This window comes from Balaenoptera ricei, chromosome 17, assembly GCF_028023285.1.
Source record: "Balaenoptera ricei isolate mBalRic1 chromosome 17, mBalRic1.hap2, whole genome shotgun sequence".
In the NCBI taxonomy this organism is placed as follows: domain Eukaryota; kingdom Metazoa; phylum Chordata; class Mammalia; order Artiodactyla; family Balaenopteridae; genus Balaenoptera; species Balaenoptera ricei.
The window spans coordinates 41,542,465-41,560,744 of NC_082655.1; the positions used below are offsets into that span (position 1 = coordinate 41,542,465).

The window sequence follows — 18,280 nt, forward strand, 5'->3', positions numbered from 1 at the left end:
TTACTTAAAGTAAATTGGCTTCGGAGCCAGTAAAAAATCCAGTAATCCAGTTGAGTGTTTAAACCCCTCTTTTTAACCCTTCTTAGACGGGAACTAAGATGCTTAGCGATTGATTGCTGCCAGATTTAACCTGGTAAGACCCACAAACAATTCTTACTAATAAAGACTATCTCTAATGAACTTTTCAACTCTGGACCATTCAGAATCCCACGAGGAAATGTGTCCCATTTCCCTGGATTTTCCTCTTTTAGATAAGCTTTAAGCTCTCTAAAGCCACAGGATTAAATAAGAGGATATTCTTTCAGCATCAGTATAAACCAAAAGTACACTAACATAAACAACAGCATTGTATGTTCATTCATTTATACATTTATTAATCTCCACTTGCTCTAAATCAGAAGCCATACGAGGTGCTGGGGGATCCCAAGATGAATAAAACAATCTATTCTTGCCCTCAAGCAGCTCTCCATTTGAATTTTATTTGCAAAACTGTAATACTTTAAGCCATCATTAATTCACAATTGAAGTAGGCACTAATTCATAACTGAAACCAAAGATTTGAGATGGCATAGAGAAATGGTACAACAGAGGTGGGAGTGGGCAGGAAACAAGACCACTAAAAAAAGAAAGGAAAAGGAAACTAGGGCATAATTCTGGTTTTAGGAGTCAGAGACTCATTCAGAGTCCAGATCTGCCAACTACCAGCAATGTAAACAATTTTGGTTTTTGCAATTAGTATGTTTACTTAAAAATTTTTAATTACCAAAAATGTTCCTTGCTTCAGTTTTGAAGATCAGATGAGAACACTGGAAAGTATACAGCACAGAGCTTTTTAGTGGGAAGCTCAACTAGTATAGTAATTTTTAAAAATGTAGTATCCCCTTAATGAATGTTCAATACAATTTTGTTAATTTACATTAATACACATTTTGTTAATACAGTTTTGTTCATGATGATAATGCTCAATAATAGAGAGTGAAACAAAAGGGTAAACAAAGAAGTAAAAGCCTTCAAATCAGCCAGATGTAAAGTCAAATTAGGGTTCGAGCTCTTGAAAGAAGTTATTTTATCATCATGGTCAAATTTTCACAGGGTGGTAAAGATTAAATGTTAGAGATATAAGGCCCTCAACATAGCGACTGACACTCCTCAGATATAAACTTCACTCTTCATGATCCCTAAATAAATGCATTTCCCAGCTGTCCTGGACGCCTGGGTTTTGGCTGCTCAGAATGCAAACCCAGTACTTCCTGAGCCCCTTCCCCATTCTTCTCTAAGGCTGAGGACGGGAGGAGACGTGCTTCCCCCTGCCCTCTGGTGGCTGAAGCATGGCCTGCAGCCTAAGCACAGCTAAAACGATGCTCCCTCCTGGGGCTCGGACTCTGCAGGGATAGCACAGCAGACACTGTCTGGGCTGCTGGTGACAAGGGCGGTGCCTGCAGCAGAATCGGGGCAGCACGGCCCCACAGCAACTTCTCATTAATTCTGTGACCTACACACTCATCCAGTAAGTGAATTTTCTCCTTAGGTAAACAGTTCCTGTTGTTCGTAAACAAGAACCCTAAGCTCGTACACTTTTGTAAAACTAATAAAAGTAAATATCAGTGCCACGAAATTATTTTAATATCTTTTTCTCCATGACTGAATATACAAAGATAATGGAAGTAAAGTATTCTTCTGCTGTAAAGATGGGTGGAATATATCAAAATCCACTTGTTGAATTTTCTTTAAATAGTCCTCCAGAGCAACCTGAAAAAAGAGAATAATGGTCACTAGATCACAGAATGATTAAGTCTTTAAAAGAAACAAAAACAAACCCAGCAGGTATTAAGGCTATTGTAGTTTTCCTGAGATGGTCTTCTACATACTAAGAATGTAAATGAAAATTTTAAAAGAGAGAGAGAATAAAGACATCTTCTAAGAAGTTTTCTATGAAGCCAGTAAAACTATGTCACAGATCTAGTACTAGAAACATCAAGCCAATTCTGATCATAGTTTAGTGTTCTGGTCAAAATGTGAAAGAGAAATTATTTGTCAGGTCTTATTACTAGATTCTGTAGAATACAAAAGGGGCGTTTCATTTGAGGAAAATGAACCCACCCCCCCCACACACACACACAGAAATGCACAGTGCCATGACGGGGAGCTCAAGTTGTTTCTTTAAAAGATTATTTGGTGCAAAAGTTTAAAGGGTCTCCATGTTCTTGCTGGAAAACAATTTGCAACCAGGGAGAACAATCACAGGTCCCTATAAACGTCACACCATGCTCCCCCCCATCACACAAAACTTGACAAAGCTTTCTCTGGGACCGGGGGCCAGGATGGAAAACAGTGACGATGGGCAGTGCTCCTTATGCTTTTCAATCTTATTAATTTGTAAATTTTTATTAAACAGAGAAGCCACCTACTTTTGCACTGCACAATGTGAAGCGGCCCCACCGCCTTCTCAGCCCACGTGCACAGCTCCCCCTAGAGTTCTGCAGCGCAACCTGTGTGACCCACAGAGAGCATGCTTGTCCAAAGGACTGTGTGTTCTCCCAGACTTCTATACACTATAAACGGATGAGTGTACATACAAACAAATTCACTCTCTACTTTTGAAACCCTACACTTATATATGTACAGCAATAAACATGTGCATTAATGTGCACAGATGCAAAAAACCTGGAAACAATCCAGAAGTTCTTTGACAAAAAAATAAATGTTCACACAATGAAATATTAAGCTGCCATGAAATAAATGTAGCTAGATGCAATAATATGGATAAATCTTAGAAACACTCTGTGTGTGTGTGTGTGTGTGTGTGTGTGTGTGTGTAACCCAGAAGACATAAACAGAAAATGATCCATTTTTATACAGTTCAAAAAAAAAAAAAAAACCTAAGGGACTTCTCTGGTGGCGCAGTGGTTAAGAATCCACCTGCCAATGACATTGGTTCGATCCCTGGTCCGGGAAGATCCCACATGCCACAGGGCAACTAAGCCCATGTACCACTACTGAGCCTGTGCTCTAGAACCCTCAAGCCACAACTACTGAAGCTCGCATGCCTAGAACCCGTGCTCCACAACAAGAGAAGCCACCGCAATGAGAAGCCCGCACACCACAACAAAGAGTAGCCCCCGCTCTACGCAACTAGGGAAAGCCCACACGCAGCAAAAAAAAAAAAAAAAAGGCAACATTTTGGTTAGGAATACATAAAATAGGGAAAAGCTTTTCTAGAATAAAAGCAAGATAATAATAAATACAAAATTCAGGATAGCTACTTGGGAGGAGGAAGGCAGAGGCAAGGGGATGAGATTGGGAAAACACATGAGCACAATTTAATGGTAACATTCTAGTTCCTGGATTAAGTGGTGAGTTCATGGGCATTCATTATGTTATGCTTTATAATACATGCAGACATATATATTCATTTGTAGATATCAAATAAAAAACACGTTAAGAGAAAAAACTTTGAAGATATTTTAGTGTACTTTCACATGTTCGCTTTTATTTTTGGAAAAAAAGAGCTCATGTTATTCATAATGTTCTGTAACTTGCTTTTTTTAAAAATCAATTCATATACTGTTATTAACTTTCCACCTCTAAGAACGTTATTATGTTCATTTTAATAGTTTTATAATATCCAATTATAAAGAATAATGAAATTAAGATACAAGCACATGAAAGAGTATTATACAGCCATCAAATATTGTATTAATAAATATTTCTAATGATGTGGTTAAATGTTTGATAAATAGGACACTGCCATATAAAGTGTGACTTTAAATATACAGAGAAATTCATTTAAAAGAAAGAACAGTGAAAAAAAAAAAAAAGAAAGAACAGTGTAAACAGCATTTATCTCTGGGTCTGGGAATTGTAGGTGATTGTTATTTTCTTCTAATATTCTTTTTATATTGTCCAAATCTCTATTATGAGAATGTAATGCTTTTATAATTAGGAGAAAATTCCATTAAAATACAGATGAAACATGACCTCAAAATTAGGGCTCAACTGGGCATTCACAAATTAGGATTTGGTTCATCGTTAATGGTAAATAAATTGTTCAAAGTAACAAATTCATTGTGAAATTCTCAAAGATGTTACAATCTCTGAATATAGCTTCTTAAAACCTCATGTATAGAGCACAACATACTCTACCCTAGACTAGTCATTTTCAAACCATTTTTAAACAGCAAAACCTTTTCTTTGAACAAAGTAATTAACAGATGCTCCATATATAAAACAAATGAGAAGAGACGTGCCCCAGCTGGACTTCGGGTGTAGGATAGAACCAGCTCCTCGGAAACTGCCATGTAGTCCCTCCACTCTCTCCTGGCACAGGACGGAAACGGAGCTGGGCTCCAGCCCCTAGAGTTTCTGATCTGTGGTGGATCCCAAGATCTACATTTCTAACAATATCCGAGGCATATATTGCTGGCGCGGGGACCACACCACTAGCCTAAGATAGTGGTTCTTAGGCCTAGCTGCACTTCATGATTACTGGGGGAACTTTTAAGAAGTATCAGTGCCTAGATCCAACCTCTTAGGTATGATTTAACTGGTTTGGGGACGGGCCCAACATTGCTTTGTTTTGCTTTCAAAGTTCCCCAAGTGATTCTAATGGACAAGCAGAGTTGAGAACAACCTATTCCACAAAAGTGAACAAAACAAAGTCTTGAACTTTCTTGGAGCTTATAAGTCAAGACAGGTGATAGGGTACTTCCCAAGAGGTCCAGTGGTTGGGACTCCACACTTCCACTGCATGGGGTGTGGATTTGATCCCTGGTTGGGGAACTAGGATCCTGCATGCTGTGTGGTGCAGCCAAAAAAAAAAAGAAAAGGAAAAAAATAGAAAAAAAAAAAAAAGAGAGACAAAAGAGATGATAGTACATCACCAAATAACCAAATAAATAACAATTAAAAATGGTGATATAGAACAATGTGTTGACACAGAAAGAGATGCTTGGCACCTCATTTATACAAAAAATACATATATAATTACATGAACATAAGAAGTCCAGAAAGATGAACAGACATTATCTCTGGAAAGGACAGAACTGTGAGACCATTCTAATTTCTTTTGCCTCCTCTTATGTGAACATCTAAAACATTAACATATTACTTTTATAATAAGTAAACCCAGAAAAGAAAGAAAATGATTTCAAACACTCAGATCTGAGACCCAGGATAGAAGATGTGAAAGGATAGAAATGAATCTTTAAATATATTTTAGGGAAAAATGGAGAAGGTATGTTTGGTACTGTAGAAAATGCATGAATTTCCCTTTTCAAACATCACAAATCTTTGAACCTTGGTTTCTATCTATAAAATGAAGTAAACCACACCTAGGAATAATGTATGCAATGACCTAGCTCAGAACCTGTCCCACAGGAGGTGCTACTAACCGGAAGCTATTCTCATTTCTTTATGTATTTTACCACAATGGTTCCTGAACCAGGCTACACATCAGAATCACCTGGGGAATTTTTAAAAATCACAGATCCTCTTAGAAATGCTCCCTTCCCCAAGCTCAAGAGTCTTATTTAGTAAGAAGACCCCAGGAATCTGTATTTTTGAAGAAGCCTTCCAGATTATTCTGATGCAGCCAGCTCAGCACTGGTCTGTGAACCACTTTCAGGAACCAATGCTACAATATGGTCACTAAGGAGAAAAAAAAAAATAGACTATTAAGTCATACTTACATGGCTATAAGTAGCCTAACACTCCTATGAGGTGGTTTCTCCTATGATTCCCATCTTACCTATGAATAAACTGAGGTACATAGTGATTAAGGAACTTGCTCCACAGCTAGTAAGTGGCAAAGCAGATCCAAACCGATGCAGTCTGGCTGCAGCCAGTGCTAATGACAATTCCACTCACCTGCCTCTGGGGAACAGAGGCATGACCTTCACCAAAAGCAGAATGTAACTAACAAAACATACCATAGGGAGGAAAACAAAACAAAGACTCCAAACTAAAGAACTGCACTGGGAACCTTATAAAATAGAAAAAAAAATTATACACATCTGCTTCATTAATTAAACAACCTTCTCTGTTAATCTACTTACTGTCTGAAGGAAAGCAGGAAATGCTTTCACAGGAACACTTTTGTGGAAGGACCTAGCCTAGAAAAGGAAGACAAAAGGAAACTGGTTTGAAATACAAATATTTCTGGAAATAAACACTCTCCCTCTTGAAAGTGCGCACAAAGCAACACCAGCAGTTTAAATCAGCACTGCTAGGGACGCTCTCGAAAGCACGAAAATAGTTCTCATCTCCTGCCGGTTGAGATTAATTTGCCAGATCTAAAGGAATCAGGAAAAGGTACTATATTAAGAATTCTCTTCTTTCTTACATTTGGTTTTGGCATTTCCAACTGCCTTATAACTTTGACACCCCCAGCTCTGTGGTAAGGGGTAAATGAAGACATAACAGGTGACCCTAGAATAACATGGGTTCACTTACACGCAGATTTTTTTCAACAGTAAATACTACAGCACTACACGATCCTTGGTTGGTTGAATCCACCTTGGATACAGAAGACCACCTATAAATTATACACGGATTTTCAACTGTGTGGAAGGTTGGAGCCCCTAACCCCCGTGATTGTTCAAGGGTCAACTGTACTTGCATACAAGTCCCAGCACCTCCCCAGCTTGGATGTCATTCCCTCCTGTCTAGATGAATATAAGATCCTTCTAGCTGATCTTCCTGCCTCTGTGTTCCCCAACCTTTAATTCATGCCCCCCAGTCAGCCAAATTCATGTCCTAAAGTCACTGTTTTACTTTTTCTTTCTTTAACTTAACCCCCTGATAGATCATGTCCCAACTATTCATCTTGGAATTCAAAGGCCTACACATCTTGAATCTAACCTCATCTATCCAACCTAACACCCTACTACACTGGACTACAGAGCCCTGATCCACTCAGGCTGATGCCCATCATCCAGGCCTCACCAAGCCCACTTCTGTCTAAAGGGCTTTGTTTATATTGTCAGATATCGCTTCTTATTCCTGACTCAGTTACCACATCTACTACAATTGCTCTCTTCAAGATCATCCACAATTTACTAATCATCATACCTATCTTTTCTCTCAATCTCTCCAAGAAATGCAAAACTTCAGTATTCCCCATTCTTGGAACTTGCTCCTCCCTAAGTTTCCAAGACACTGACTCTGAGTTCTCCCTCTTCTTTGATCATTCTTTCCTTCTCCTTCTTCCTATTAAATGGTCCTTCCTCCTCCTACCTGAGAAATGGAGGTGGGCTCGAGGTTCTGCCTTTGGTCTTATTGTTTAAATGTATATTCTCCTTGGACAACAGCATAGCCACACTTAGAGCTTTAAACATAAGCCTTCCATCTGGATGACTCCCCAATCTGTATCTCCAGTTCTGACCTCCTTTTAAAGTCACAATCCTGCAATCTGCATTTTAGCCCACCTCCCTAAATGCCCTCTAATCCCCTTACATTCAATGATGTCCAGCAGCTACCGATCAGCACCCAGCACACCACTGCTTTTGTATTGTAGTCTCGGACTGGCACCATCACCATCTATATTTGAACTCCATGCAGCCTTCGACTTTCCTGCTTCCTGATTCTGCTACAATCCAATCAGTTATCAAGTCTAGTTGATTCCTCCTCTGTTATATGTGTGTATGTATGTATATATGTATATATATTCACATATATACATATACATATAAAACATCTACCCTCTCTAAATCACTCTTTATTTTTTAATGACTTATTATAGCTTAATTAGTTGGTTTTAATATTATAGTTTTAATATATTTAAGTTATATTAAATATGATAATCACTTGTTTGTACTTTCTGGGCTTTAATAATTTACATGTAAATTTTAGTTTCAGAAACTATTTTGACTGAGCAACCTAGATAAGTTACATTCGCTCATATCTTGGAAGCATTTAGAGTAAAGCTACCAAGAAGGTTTAAGAATGCAACAAATCAGACACTTCTTTAAATGTGGCAGTAAGGAGATGATATACTAGAGATTATTATTAGAGTAAGCAGGATGAAAGCCAAATTACAGTATGGTGAATGGTGCCATGGTGGTGAGTGCCTTGAGGTAAAATGAATGTAGAACACTTATGCAAAAAAGGTTAATTGGGAGGGAAAAATAAGAAACAGAAGGGTCCAATGGGCTGCCTGTAACTTCAGAAGGCAGTAGCAACAAACCAGAAGATAAAAGGGGCAAGTTATCAGAAAGGCCAACTGAAAATACCAGCTGGGAACTGCTGACGATGCAAGGTCCTGGAAGAGTAGAAGAGGCATCTGCCTTGACAAGGCAGAAAGACACACCGTCCCCTGAGAGAGAAACAGTGAGTGGATGGATCAGAGAGGAGCCTAACTGAGGAAGCTGAGAGGGAGAAGGAGATTTTTTTAAAGTAGAAAAAGTTTATAATAATCCCTGAGATAAATCTATTGGGATTTCAGTGAGCGATGGATATGGACTGCCAAAGAGAGAACACTACAACCATGCTCTAGGAGTAGCCACAGCTAGAAATGATAGTTTCCTAAATGATTTGGCCAAAAGAGGCTACTTACATGCTTTAGGTGCAAGTGTGCCTGGCTGGCCATGTCATATACCACATCTCTCACATTTTTATCTTGGCTCTTCCGTAGAAAATCCTCTTGTGAAACACCATGCTGTGTGGGAAAATGTACATTACATCAGGATTCAAAAAGCACAATTAAAACTAGCTCAAGAAAACTGGTGATAGAACAGTATATACAGTTTAATGCCTATTTTGTTTTCTTGTTTTTTGTTTTTCTTGGCCACGCCGTGCAGCTTGCATGATGTCAGTTTTCTTTTTTTTTAATATTTATTTATTTATTCGTTTGTTTCTTTGTTTGGCTGCACCGGGTCTTAGTTGCGGCACACGTGGCATGCAGGCTCTTTCATTGTAGTGTGCAGGCTTCTCTCTAGTTGCGGTGTGCAGGCTCAGTAGTTGCAGCGCGAGAGCTCTCTAGTTGCGGCGCAGGGGCTCCATAGCGCACAGGCTCACTAGGTACAGCGCTCAGGCTCTAGAGCATGCAGGCTTAGTTGCCCCGTGGCATGTGGGATCTTAGTTCTCCAACGAGGGATCGAACCCACGTCCCCTGCATTGGAAGGCGGATTCTTAACCACTGGACCACGAGGGAAGTCCCCTATTTTGTTTTTTTAAAATATATCTATATGTATGTGAGTGCATATATAGACACACCCACAGACACTCTCTCTCCTGGAAGAATATGCAACAAGATGCTAACTAATGACAGTTGTAGGTGAAACAAAATAAAGCAAGAAACAAACAGATAAGAAGTTTAATAGAACAGACAATAATGAACCTCCTCCAGAAAACAAAAGTTCTCATAAACAGTATTCTTTTTTAATGGATTATTTCCTCCTTTAAAATAAAATAAAGAACAGGCTAAGGTGACCACTAGGAATAATTACTGTAATTGCTTGAAAGGGAGTAAGGCATCAACATGAAGGTACACCAAGTGAGGTTCTCTGAACCTTCTTACTCATAGCTCCACCACAGACCTAAAATGCCTGACTGATAAAATTCTGACTTGATAAATCTGGAGCAAAAAAGCAATAAGCATGTGTTTCAAAACGGTCACTTGAATAGACTAAGCAAAGAACCAAGACAGGACCGTCCCTCCCCATATTCTTGAGGTAAATAATTACAGGGTACAAACAACGGCCTTACCAGCATACAAATATCCATGGGAAGGAATACTCTTCTTCTACTACCATGATACGGCGTTGCTCTCAAGCAAGTTACAATGCCTTGTGCTTTTCCAATGTGACTTGCGGCATGATCTGCATGAAGATCCTTTATACCTATAATTTTAGAAATCAACTGGGCTGCTCTTTTCTCTTTAAATGCATAACAAGTCAACAGAAGCAGCATAGAGAAATGACCTAAACATGTAAAAGGTGTTTCTCCCATGTTTTATATCTGAAAAACAGGATTTATGAGAGCAAAACTGGGCACAAAGACAAGCTGACCATTTACCATAACAGGTTTCTGAACGTCAACTTTTAAATAAAAGAGTTTTCCTCAGAGTACAGCACACCAAGAGCACATTTGGAATTTTAATTAGCTATCCTGGAAAAACACTGCAAGTCTTGCATTTCTTCTCCTCAGTGCAATTTCCATATGACCTCATTTTAAGTATATGCTTAACAAACATTCTGCTCTTTGCTCCCTCCTTTCATTGTGTTGGCAAACATGTCACTGAATGTGCAGGCAGAACAGGTCCGGGACATTTGGTAGGGACTTGTGTTATTCTTTTAGGGTGACATAAAGACATATTACCTTCTTCAAATGGATGATATTGTCCTTGTCCCAAATAATTTCCTCGTTACAATAAGACCTCACCAACTTAGAACAAAATCAAAGGAGGAAAAATACCATCTAAATGGCATAGTTTTTTTTTTTTTAAGACAAATCTCACAAAAACTTTTAGATATACAGTTTTATTTCTTCTACCTTTTGTTTTTAAACATGGGGAAGTATTATTGACAGAGAAGGAAGGAGTCAGGCCACAGGCCTTCCAAATTGTAGCAGATGCATAAAGAAATAAAATCATCTGCAATTACCAGATTATTAATTACAGCATTCTCATGAGGTAGCTAAAGTCCTTTTATGAGAGCCTGGGTATTCTGATTAGCCTGCATTCCATTCCAAAGAAAGGTATATATTATATTCCCCTTCTTACTCAAAAAAAAAAAGCTATTCCTTTCTAGTTGGTGCAAAGAAAAACTTCAGTGTTAAACTGGTTAGACTGTCAAATTATGAAAGAGTGAAGTCTAAAAGGTGTTTTCTTAACAGTATTCAGAGTTACCACATCATCCAGCAATCCCACTCCTGGGCATATATATCTGGAAAAGATGAAAACCAATTCGAAAAGATACATGCACTCCAATGTTCATCGTAGCACTATTTACAATAGCCAAGACATGGAAGCAACCTAAGTGTCCATCAACAGAAGAGTCAATAAAGAAGATGTGGGGTGTGTGTGTGTGTGTGTGTGTGTGCACGCACACACACACACACACACACTGGAATATGACTCAGCCTTAAAAAAGAATGAAATATTACCATCTGCAGCAACATGGTTGGACCTAGAGATTATCATACTGAGTGAAGTAAATCAGATAAAGACAAATATTATATAATATCACTTATATGTGGAATCTAAAAAATAATACAAATGAACTTATTTACAAAACAGAAACAGACTCATAGACTTAGAAAACAAACTTATGGTTACCAAAGAGGAAAGAAGGGGAGGGGGATAAATTAGGAGTACGGGATTAACAGATAACACACCACTACACATAAAATAAACAACAAGGATTTACTATGTAGCACAGGGAACTATATTATCTTCTAATAACTATAATGGAAAAGAATCTGAAATACAATATATACATATAACTGAATCACTTTCCTGTATACCTGAAATTAACACAAATTAACACTTTCCTGTACACCTGAAATTAACACAATTCTAATAACTATAATGGAAAAGAATCTGAAATACATATATATATATATATGTATAACTGAATCACTTTCCTGTACACCTGAAATTAATCACTTTCTTGTACACCTGAAATTAACACAATATTGTAAACCAACTACACTTCAATTTTTTAAAAAAAAGGTGTTTTCTTTAAAAAAGAGAAGTATAAAATAGAAAAAAAAAAACTTACCCAATATTTCTAGTGTTAGATAAAGAAGAGAGCTCTGTGTGTTTTCAGCATAATTTTCCAGTTCCTGGATGTTACGATATGCTTTGTCATCCAAATTTTTTTCCTACAAACAAAATGCTTTATTTGCTTGACGAATTGTCAATATTTTATTTTTAAAAGGCACTATTTTTTTGCCCTAAAGAATTGAGTAATAAAGAATAAAAACTTTTAGTATAAATTGTTTATTACACAATAAAATAAGATTAAAATAAAATTAAAATATTAAAGTCCTACATGTTCAGTACTTACAAATCACCCCTCAAAATAATATCTCAGGAATAATCTCAATGCACAAATCACCACGGACATGGGGTTGGCTTAATTTTTACTTCCTTCTAAAGCCTAAGATATCATTAGAAACTGACAACTGAGCTCTTACTTAAGTACTTCAGACATTATCTCCTTAATCCTAACAACTCCCTCAAAAGGAATTGATACTTTTTTCATTTTGCAGATGAAGAAACTGAGTTACCACGAAGTTAAGGAATACGCCCAAGGTCACATAGCGAATTAGTGGTGGGGAAAAGATTCAAACCCACATATTTTGACCATTAAGCCCGTGCTCTTAATATGGAAAAGGTGCCTAGAAAAAGAAAGGAGATCACAACCAGGCACTGCACCCCATTCCCCACAAAAGAAACTATGCTCAATAAACTAACAGTTGATTACCAGAACACACTATATCCAAGAAACAGAAAAATGTAAATCTTAGAACATCCAGCAACTTTTATAATAATACATTTACAAAGACTTGATAGCCAAGGTAATATTATTCCTCCACCCCTTCCTCCTTTTTTACAATCAGGAGAAACTGGCACCAGCAATGAATCCCAGGGGAAAAAATATGCTCCAGCTCCATTACATTTAAACAAATTGGAACATAATTCATATACCATAAAATTTACCCTTTTGAACTATACAATTCAGTGGTTGTAGTATATTCACGAAGTTGTGCAACTATCACCACTAATTCCAGAATGTTTTCCTTTCATCACCTCAGAGAGAATCCTGTATCTATTAAGCAGTCACTTCCCAGTTCTCCCTTTCCTTATCTCCTGACAAACCTCTAACCTACTTTGTCTCCATGGATTTGTCTGTTGTGAACATTTTATAAAAATGCAATGATACAATATGTGGCTTTTTGTATCTGGCTTCTTTCAATTAGCATGTTTTCAAGGTTCATCCATGTTGGCACATCTTTTAGTATCTCATTCCTTTTAATTGAAGAAAATATGAATAATATTCCATTGTATGGATACACACATTTTGTTTATTCATTCAACTATGAGTTGTTCCCACTTTTGGACTATTATGAATGAACATTTGTGCACAAGTTTTGTGTGGATACGTTTTCATTTCCCATACCAACCTAGGAGTGAAATGCTAGGTCTATGATAACTCTATGTTTAACTTTCTGAAGAACTGCCAAACAGTTTTTCCAAAGCAGCTGCACCATTTTACATTTCCATCAGCATTGTATGAAGGGTTCCAATTTCTCCACATCCTCACCAACACTCATTATTGTTCATTCTTTTTATTATAGCCATCCTAATTGGTATGAAGTGGTATCTCATTGTGGTTTTGATTTCCATTTCCCTCATTAAAAGATGTTGAGCATCTTTTAAGGTACTTATTACTCATCCGTATATCTTCCTTGGAGAAATGTTTACTCAAATCCTTTGCCCATGTTTAAGTTGGGTTATTTGTCTTTTTATTGCTGAATTATAAGAGTTCTTTATATATTCTAGATACTAGTCCCTTATCATATATATAACTGGTAAATATTTTCTCCCATTCTGTGGATTGTCTTTTTGCTTTCTTGAAGTTTTTACTTTTGATGAAGTCCAATTATCTATTTTTTTTTTTTTTATTGCTTGTGCTTTTGGTATCATACCTAAGAAGTCACTGCCCAACAGAAAGTTACAAAGATTTATGCCTAGGTTTTCTCCTAAGACTTTTACAGCTTTAACTCTTACATTTAGGTCTTTGGTCCATTTTGAGTTAGTTTTTGTATATGGTATGAGGTAGGAGTTCAAATTCATTCTTTTGCATGTGGATAGCCAGTTGTCCCAGCACTGCTTGTTGAAAAGGTTATTCTTTCCCTCACTGAATTATCTTCATACCCTTGTCAAAAATCAGCTGACTATCAATATATAGGTTTAGTTCTGGACTCTCAATTCTATTTCATGCCAATATATATGATCTATATGATCAGTATATATTGATCTACATGTCTATGGCAGGTCAATACTACACAGTTTGATTACTGTAACTTTGTAGTTAAGTCTCAAAATTGGGAAATGTGAGCCCTCCAACTTTGTTCTTCTTTTTCAAGATTCTTTTGATGATTCTGGGTCCCTTGCATTTTCATATGAATTTTAGGATCAGCTTGTCAATTTCTCCAAAAAAGGCAGCTGGAATTTTTATAAGGATTATATTGAATCTTTAGATCAATGCAGGGAGATTGATCCCAGTCCTTTACTTTTAAATATCCCTCCATACAAAAGCCAAATGTTACATTCCATTAAGCAATGGAAAAACTGCTATTTTTTCATTAAGAAAAAAAGAGAGATTTTCCATTATCTGTCTTGAGTTCTCAAATTTTCTTTACCTCATGAAAACTGAAGACACCTGAAAAATACATTTTCTTAGTACTAATTAATTCTATAGGCCAACTGAGCAATTTTTTAAATGTTAAAGTCATTATCTCACTTTTGCTTATATTATTACTACTATAGCCTATGGTTATTAATAGATTGCATCCAAATAAACTAAGTAAACTTACATTTTCAGGACAACAGTATATGATAAATATCAGGCCAACAAGGACACTTAGCCAACAATGTGTCAGAACGATTACACAAATCAGCCCAGGTCATCAAGCAATTTGCATGCTTGGTTAGAACTAGAACTTAGTTCTAAGAACTCAGTATAAGACTCCATTTGCTAGAACTGTTGAACTTTCCTTATTCCCTCTATTTGGACAGAGATCCAAGCACTGGGTATGCATAATGATGTGTGTACAACTACTCAAGTTTTGATGATATTAAGGAATTATCCATATTTTTTTTAAGGTCTGGTAATCATATTATAGTTATGTTTTATACAAGTTTTTTTCTCTCTTTTTTTAAATTTTTATTTATATTGGAGTATAGCTGATTTACAACGTTGTGTTTAGTTTCAGGCATACAGCAAAGTGATTCAGTTATACATATACATACATGTATTTTCAGATACTTTTCCCATTTTAGGTTATTACAGAATATTGAGTAGAGTTTCCTGTGCCATACAGTAGGTTCTCGTTGATTATCTGTTTTATACAAGTTTTTACCTTTTCAAGATACATGTATATGTACAGATCAAATAATAACATGTCTGGGGTTTACTTTAAAATAATCTAATAGGGTTTAGGGAGGGAAGTTGGTAGAATATAGATGAAATAACATTGGACATGTATTTATAACTATTAAAGCTGGGTGACAGATACATGAAAGTATATTACACTATTCTCTCTACTTTTATATAAGCCTGAAAATTTCTGTTTTAAAATATTTCTGTTTTTAAAAAACAAACTAGTCGAGTGTGGTGTGCACACGCATGCCTCCGCCTGGGTGCCTGTCCTTGCTTGTCTGTCTCTAGGTACGGGGGTGGGCGGCTGAGGTGGGTGGCATGCAGTGATGGAGAATGGATAAAATGGTACAGTTCTCTAAAAGTTTCCTTCCTCCAAATTTTTCTTTTTTAATTTTTATTTATTTATTTATTTATTTTTGGCTGCGTTGGGTCTTTGCTGCTGCGTGCGGGCTTTTCTCTAGTTGCAGTGAGCGGGGGCTACTCTTCGTTGCGGTGCACGGGCTTCTCATTGCAGTGGCTTCTTTTGTTGCGGAGCATGGGCTCTAGGCACGCGGGCTTCAGTAGTTGTGGCACGCAGGCTCAGTAGTTGTGGCTTGCGGGCTCTAGAGCGCAGGCTCAGTAGTTGTGGTGCACAGGCTTAGTTGCTCTGCGGCATGTGGGATTTTCCCAGACCAGAGCTTGAACCCGTGTCCCCTGCATTGGCAGGTGGATTCTTAACCACTGCGCCACCAGGGAAGCCCTCTCCAAATATTAATACGCATACTAAAACAGTTCCTCCCTGAAGATTAGCTTAAGGATTAAAAAGGAAGAAAAAACTTAAGACTTGAGCAATTTCAACTTACTCTTTCATCAATGATTTTCATAAGCCATCTTTTAGTCAGATTATGTCTTTTGACAGCCTAAAAAAAACAAGAGTTGTAAGTTTTAGAAAGTACTAGAAATGACTTCTGTAGACCCGAATAACATAAACAAACCAAATACAAAACTAGGTAAGGGAGCATTTGTAATAACGCATCACCAGATAGATAGCTCTGTTAAAGAACTAGGGAAAAAAGAGAATGTCCCTAGAAAACATTTCAAAACATTTCCAAGTAAAGATAATATATCCAAAACTTTTCCCCTAATTTGTCTTTTTTTTCTTATACTATTAGTAATTTAGTGATTCCACTTTCAAAACAAAAACGAAACAAGAATTAAGCAGAGCGGAGCTTCTCTGCTATGTGATATGCCCCAACTTCTATGCTTACTTATTACACACAAACTTTTTTCCATAAAAATGAAGATTCTATTTAATGAAAATAAACACTTTCCAAAAAGAAAACAGTAATAAAGCTCCAAAGAAAACAATCTGCAGGGTACAGTGTTATCTTACAAGTAAAGACACTCTAGTAAGAAAGAGAACACTAGTGCTCAGATCTTGGCCTCTAATACCACTCCTCGCAAAGGAAACAAGAGTCTAGAAAATGGGTGATTCCAGAGCTGGAGCAAGGGAGATTCAAGATGATTCAAGACTATTTTATTGTGCCAGAAAATAGAAAGTGCTCAAAAAAACAATGGGAGGCATGTCAGGACACAGAAGCCAGTTTGACAGGACTCCCACTGTCCAAATCTGGGACTATTTGAACACCAAAATAATTAAGTATAGTAATAAGTTATAAACTACTGAAAAAAACAGGAATTCATGAGTTTATACCAATAATTAATGAACAAATAAATAATATAGGAGAGCGAGAGCACTTGCTCATAGTAGAGTGCCAAGTGGTAAATGTGAACAGAGCATCAGAGTTGCGAAATTATCATTCTGCAATCATAATAATAAAGACTGGATAAGACAAGAACCATCAGTGAATGCAGGAAATTTCACAAGAAGCTGATGAGGAACAGGGCATTTGCATTGTCTTAAAGTTGATTAGTTACAAGGGGAACTATAATTATACAGTAGATTACACACTGGGAAAACCAGGCAACATCTTGACCGTTAACGAAAATGAACAATGCCAATAAAGGACAGATGGACAAAATGTGTCTCCAGATGTGATACCCTGAGAATACATCACCTATGCAGTATTCTGGCCAAGAATGCATAACCTGAATCATTTAATCATGAGAACACATCAGACAAATCCAAAATGAGGAATGTTCTACTACCAAAAAAAAAAGAAAGAAAGAAAGAAAAAAAGAAGGGGTTACATTCTTCAAAAATATCAATGTCATAGAAAACAAAGAAAAGCTATGGAAATGTTCCAGATTAAAGTAAGCTAAAAAGACATAACAAAAAAAATACCTAACTGGATCCTACACTGGAGGGGGAAAAATACATTAGTGGATATTATTGGGTCAAGTGACAAAACTGGAATATGAATGGAAAATTAGATGAAAAGTGTTATATCAAAGTTAAATTTACAAAAGTCAATAACTATTCTGGTTATATAAGAGAATGTCTCTATTAGGAAATACTAAAGTATTTAGGGACAAAGGGACATGATGTATGTAACTTACACTCAAATGATTTAAAAAAATGTGTGAAAATATATACAGAGAGAGCATGCTAGCACACACACACTTGAGTGAGCACACAAAATGATGAACAAATGGGATAAAATGTTAACAACAGGTAAATCTAGGTAAAGGATATAGAAATGTTCTTATACTATTTTTAATTTTGTAACCTTTCTGAAATTTTGAAGTTATTTCCAAATAAGTTTTTAAATCATTGTTTTCTTACCAAGTCAACACTAAGTATAATATATTTTCACAATAAATAAATATAGTAGTGAAACAAAGTCTTAGGAATATCCTACACTTCAATTGAGACTCTAAATGTCACTGATACTAAAATGTAAAGGCTGACATGCTCATCAATACACATTGATGTGACAAAGGGTGGATCTGTGGAGAATGGAGCCCACTTTGCCCTACAGGAACTTAACAGAAGCTAAAAGGGCTACATGGAGCTGGTTTCCAAGTGCTCTCAGCATTATAACTACATAGCAGGACTCTCTACAGGCCTCTCTCCCCAGGGCCAGGAATCAGCCTGGGATACCTCAGTCATTAGAGTCCTGCTCTTGCTTTATTTTGCACATGTCTGAGTAGGGCAGGACTTGTTTGATCTTTGTAACCACATCATCAAGCACCATTCCTGGCATAGAAAAGTACTCAATAAATACTTAACC

At 36.9% G+C, this 18,280-nt stretch overlaps 1 protein-coding gene and 1 non-coding gene across 8 annotated transcripts in view; both read right to left on the reverse strand.

The window, feature by feature from the left end:
- Window positions 1–1,605: 1,605 nt before the first annotated feature.
- Window positions 1,606–18,280, reverse strand: part of NDUFAF6 (NADH:ubiquinone oxidoreductase complex assembly factor 6) — a 36,890-nt gene continuing 20,215 nt past the window's right edge. For 4 of the 7 annotated variants that reach the window (XM_059901911.1, XM_059901905.1, XM_059901909.1 and 1 more), the window contains 6 exons: window positions 15,950–16,006; window positions 11,718–11,820; window positions 9,703–9,836; window positions 8,552–8,653; window positions 6,054–6,110; window positions 1,606–1,749 (listed from right to left, as the gene is read on the reverse strand). In XM_059901911.1, coding sequence (XP_059757894.1) covers window positions 1,621–1,749; window positions 6,054–6,110; window positions 8,552–8,653; window positions 9,703–9,836; window positions 11,718–11,820; window positions 15,950–16,006 — 582 coding nt within the window. In that variant the 3' untranslated portion in view covers window positions 1,606–1,620. The remainder of the gene's footprint in view (window positions 1,750–6,053; window positions 6,111–8,551; window positions 8,654–9,702; window positions 9,837–11,717; window positions 11,821–15,949; window positions 16,007–18,280) is intronic. The other 3 variants (XM_059901906.1, XM_059901908.1, XM_059901907.1) reach the window with 3 other exon arrangements.
- Window positions 7,824–7,947, reverse strand: LOC132352158 (small nucleolar RNA SNORA14). The gene has a single exon (XR_009498621.1). It is a non-coding gene; the product is annotated as a small nucleolar RNA SNORA14 (small nucleolar RNA).